The 5,000-nt window shown below is 36.2% G+C and overlaps 1 protein-coding gene and 1 long non-coding RNA gene across 2 annotated transcripts in view; both read right to left on the minus strand.

Moving 5' to 3' along the window:
• The window catches only part of LOC144440371 (uncharacterized), a 3,065-nt gene extending 2,995 nt beyond the window's left edge, over positions 1 to 70 (minus strand). The window contains exon 1 of the long non-coding RNA XR_013481194.1: positions 8 to 70. This is a non-coding gene — a long non-coding RNA (uncharacterized LOC144440371). The remainder of the gene's footprint in view (positions 1 to 7) is intronic.
• Positions 71 to 1,201: 1,131 nt separating this feature from the next.
• The window catches only part of LOC144440401 (uncharacterized), a 4,606-nt gene continuing 807 nt past the window's right edge, over positions 1,202 to 5,000 (minus strand). The window contains exons 2-5 of the mRNA XM_078129773.1: positions 3,770 to 4,099; positions 2,412 to 2,444; positions 1,771 to 1,886; positions 1,202 to 1,363 (exon numbers count right to left, since the gene is read on the minus strand). Of these exons, the coding sequence (XP_077985899.1) occupies positions 1,316 to 1,363; positions 1,771 to 1,886; positions 2,412 to 2,444; positions 3,770 to 4,099 (527 nt within the window). The 3' untranslated portion in view covers positions 1,202 to 1,315. The remainder of the gene's footprint in view (positions 1,364 to 1,770; positions 1,887 to 2,411; positions 2,445 to 3,769; positions 4,100 to 5,000) is intronic.

Raw genomic sequence — 5,000 nt, forward strand, 5'->3', positions numbered from 1 at the left:
TACTTACCGTTGGCAAGTACTAGTAACAATACAACTTCGACTTGATGACACATTCTCACCACCGAATCTGCTATTTGTTCTAGACGTATACACTGAGGTATTCTATTATCGGGGAAATTCCACGAACAATAGCAATTCTACGAACCAATACCTAGCTGACATCTTGCTACCATAATAGGTATTGAGAGATGTGTTTACAGTGGAGGTGACACATCACGGTAGCCACAACAAACAACGTGACGTCATGGGTCTCAATACGTCAATATTCCTTGCCCCCACTTGAAGTTATACATGTGGGTCAATGTACACAAGGTTTAGTAATACTAAATTACACATAAACCGGAGTATCCCATAATATTAACACTACTCTAAAATCGTGTGACAAGCAGTGGCAACATGCCAACGGTTAGGGGGGGGGGCGCATCGACAGAACTCCGAGGTAGATTAATAGGATCAAATTTATTTAGGCTTAACGAAGTGAGATCCACCAAGTTTTTGAGCAGAATAGCGTTATATCAGCTATTGAATGTTTGGGGACCCCAACTAGTATAGTAGAGAAAGAAATCAAATGAACTCATTAAAATATATTTCCATAGTTTGTTTTAGCTTGAATCACAACTTTGACGGGTTATCCACGGTAAAAAAACTTGAGGACTCAAGTGGAGTTTATACTTAACAAACAAACATACCTATTGCATGTGCTCCATGGTGATAATACTTTGTCAACGACAAGTATACAAACTCAAGGACACACACACACACACACACACACACACACACATACACACACACACACACACACACACACACAAACACGCGCGCGCGTACACACACACATAAACAAACAAACAGAAACAGTGTCTCCCTATGACCACGCCAAACATACACAAACTCCATACAACACAGTCAATACACAGGGGCATACGTATTCACACAACGAACACACACACACACACACACACACACACACAGCAGACAATACATATACACTAAAATAGTATATACTAAAACTGTCACAAACACCATGGTCACATGCAAGAATCATAACAAGTGACTATATTCTTTATTCCATGTAACATATCTTCATTACTTATACATATGTATTTCTATAAGTAAGTAGTAAGTTCACATATGAAATACATTGTTCTGTTTGTCTTTCCAACATGGTAACCTTGTCCGTAGGCTTGTTTTAAGCCCCCGCCACACATTTACTTCAGGCAACACCAAGTATAGATTTGAATAGCAACATTAAACACAATAGTCTACCATATAATGGCCATTATTCATAAATTCACTATGCTTTTGTACTCGTCACTCAGACAATTCTGTATTCTTCCCTTGCAGTAGTTTTCTGAGACTTCTTCTGTAATATAATTATAGTATAAACGGAGACAGAGATAGAATTAGATATAAAGTGTGTAAAATAATATGGGCTCTCTGTGAGAAATACATTTATAAGACACTATGTAACAAGTAAAGGTGTAAGACTTTGTCTACAACAGGTTGGGATATGTATTTCCTCTCTCTCTCCCCCTCCCCCCCTCTCTCTCTCTCTCTCTCTCTCTCTCTCTCTCTCTCTCTCTCTCTCTCTCTCTCTCTCTCTCTCTCTCTCTCTCTCTGCATCTCTCTGCCTCTATCACACACACTATCACGTGTGTACTTTCTCTTCTCTATCCCTCCTTCCCTTTCACTGTTTTTTTTTCTATTGTGATGCCTGTTGACATTGTTGTAACATCTGTGTGAGGAATATGGCTTAGAACAAAGACGTACCTTTTTACGAGCACAGTAACAACACACACAACAAACCATACACACGATGACAACTACTGCCACGAGTACTATGATGATGATGTAGATCGGTATCCCATACAGTTCTCCCAGTGAACCTTTAAAAAATGAACCAGACATGAAAAATAAATATCTCAAAACAGGTAATATTGTGTAAAATCGTAAAATGGAAGGCGTGTGCAGATGAAACGAAATACCCTTACAGACTGTCAATTATTGTCAGATTCAGTTTATAAACGTTTCTCTCGATTCCTTGTATATTTTATGTGTGAATACAGATTAAAACCTAGAAAGACGTCATTTCCAGTGTGAAAAACTAACAGCTATAAACTAAGACATAAACTAAAAGTAGTGTATTTGAAGGTAACACTGAATTCATGTAATTTTTATGATAACACACTACACAATCACAGTCAGGCGAACAAAAATCTATAATATAAGATGAAAGTATGGACACGAATTACACCTTTAAATTTTAGTAATGTAGAGAAAATCAGAAAATATATACTAGATTACTGATAAGCTAATAACGCTTTAATCTATGGCAAATATGATCTGCTGTCAGACTTATCAACTAAACTTACATCTGTAATCGTAGAATATCTTTAATTTAAAACACTTACCGTCACTAGCTTCACTGTGTGCATCACCAGCATCTACAAATAAATAAAAGATAATATTTTAGTTATACTGGATAGTTCTTTAAGTATATAAACACTTGTCTCCCAAGAAGTCCAGTGAAGGCCATCCCTCATGAGTTCAGTGTTAATGCAGGAGGAAACTGGAGTACTAGGGGCAAACCTACGTTGCTCGGTAGAGTCAAACTGAACGACACTCTTCTTACCTACAGCGTGGTAAATTCAATCAAACTGTATGGGTTCGAACTTCGACAGCAATTGTAAGAGGCAAGTGGTTAAAAGGCAGAGTTACAATAAGTTTTTTATAAAATAATCTAACAGAGTTTTTGAAACCATCAAATTTTGATTATTGATTTTTGTCTATTTATAATTACGATTATTAATAAATGTTATATCCCATACTATCATTTTATTATTGGTAAAGCTTTACTGCAAAAACAGAGAATACAGCGTCTGAATTAGGCGACTCTATTTTTGTTTTTACGTCTAAGAATGTTTTAAGTTACAATTACACAAATACATCATACGTTGTATAAATTATCATATACATTGATACATCTCACTGTGAACACAAATTAACATCAATGAAACATGGAAGATCCAAAGACAGAACTGTTTATTTGTCTTCACAGTGAGATAAAATGTAACATTGTATGTGTGTGTGTGCGTGCGTGCGTACTATCAGTGCCTCTATTTTGTTTGTGTAATTTGTAACAAAAAACGTTGTGTGAGACGTAAACAACATGATGCCACATAACTGAAACCCTATAGACGCTCTAGTTTGGTAGTAAGGTAGCTAAAGTCTACTTTGATTTAAAGTTCGATGACTTGTAGCTATTGTCATGTTATTGTCATGTTATATAGACATGGATTTGTCCATGTAGCTGTAGTTGTGGTCTATGTGGCGGAGGTAATAATGCATAGTCACATTACTTTAACTTTCAATTGTTGAGGCTCTGTTTATGTTTGATGCTACAGTACCTCAGATATGTCTGCTTTTACCACAATTACTTCAGTAGTAACAATCTGTTACACTTGTTCGTATTTCATTTTTTTCATATTTGCAACAAGGTTGCATATTAAAGTTAATAATTCTCCCCTCCTATCCGTGACATTTTGACATCGTCTTTAATCAACCAAAAAATGGTTGACCTCTAGGTTTTTTACAATCTGATAAGAGATATCTTCAATTCATGGATGATTTTAGTTCTGTTCCACTCCTCCCACACTTAGCCAAAATGATCTCTCGTATCGAATTCTACTCGTATGCACATAGTATCAACATTGAAAAGGTGTGTGTAACACACAGTCTCGGCGATGTCTTAACTGTATAAGATACGTACTTTTCAGAACTGTCAATGAAGTGGTGTGCTGTTCAATACTGTCTTTAGTCGTATTCAGCTCCACTGCACATTTATACACTCCTTCGTCCGACGGTGTAACATTGAAGATGGTCAGCATCGTCAGTGCATCATCTATCAAGTATTTATTGTCCTCGACGTATTTTTCACTCCCAGAATGAAATTTCTGAGCGATGAACGAATCATCTTTTCGTCCCCATCTCACCGTCACTATTGGTACATCTTTTGCTTGGACAAGACATGGTAGATTGACCGATGCGCCAACATCAACAGCAATAGTGTGATTCTTTTCAGCGATAACAATGCCAAATACTGCCAAAAAAAGCACACACCAACAACATTATCAATGGATTACTAGAATCGGAGAAATGAAGGAGCCTGATATGGCTTGTCATCCCCAACAATACAGTAACAGAAAATACCATAGTAAAAATTATTAATTTCTGTCCAGCATGGCAAAGTATCCATGACAAACAGAGTCAGTGTTCTGCTAAGAAATGGTATACGTGTCAAATCGATAGTGTCACCACAGTTTATCCAGACTTGATTGACTTGAATGAATTTACACTATCACTGTCTATGTATTCAGGGAGTAAATTCCTGTCATTTACAACGCGAACAGAGAGTACACGTGCACGTTGGTGCACTGTAACTGACCACGTACACAACCACTTTTCTAATACATTGAAATTGAAAATCTAAAATGTGAATTTTCTGAATATCTGACAATTTTTCGGCAATTAGGCATCTAAATGATATTTTCTGAAGGCGTTTACAAAAAAAACATAATGATATATTTTGCGCCTTTTACAGTCAATTGAATTCAGAAATAATTCTATAAGGAATGATATGTGTGCTATATTTAACTACATCTAGTTTTTAAAATAGACGGTTTCGATTGCTTTAGGGGCGAGATCAATAGGTCAATGTATGTCAAAAAACACTAAATTCTTTCAGTTAGTCCTCAGACCCCCTCCACCCCCACCCTTCCCCTCCCCATTCTAATTAAATGTACCCAAATTGAACATTGTTTCAGACAGAGCAATCAATTTTAATTCAGTATATAGCTTGTACGTAGTACTATGAAGACAAAGCCAGTATGTAGTCAGGACAAACAATTCTTTTGTTGACACTTTACTTTAGTTTAATGCCATGAATTTACTATAGTAAAAATTCTTCTATTTCTTAATTTGACATTTTAAAGAAATATTTC

This window comes from Glandiceps talaboti, chromosome 9 (assembly GCF_964340395.1).
Source record: "Glandiceps talaboti chromosome 9, keGlaTala1.1, whole genome shotgun sequence".
Classification (NCBI taxonomy): domain Eukaryota; kingdom Metazoa; phylum Hemichordata; class Enteropneusta; family Spengelidae; genus Glandiceps; species Glandiceps talaboti.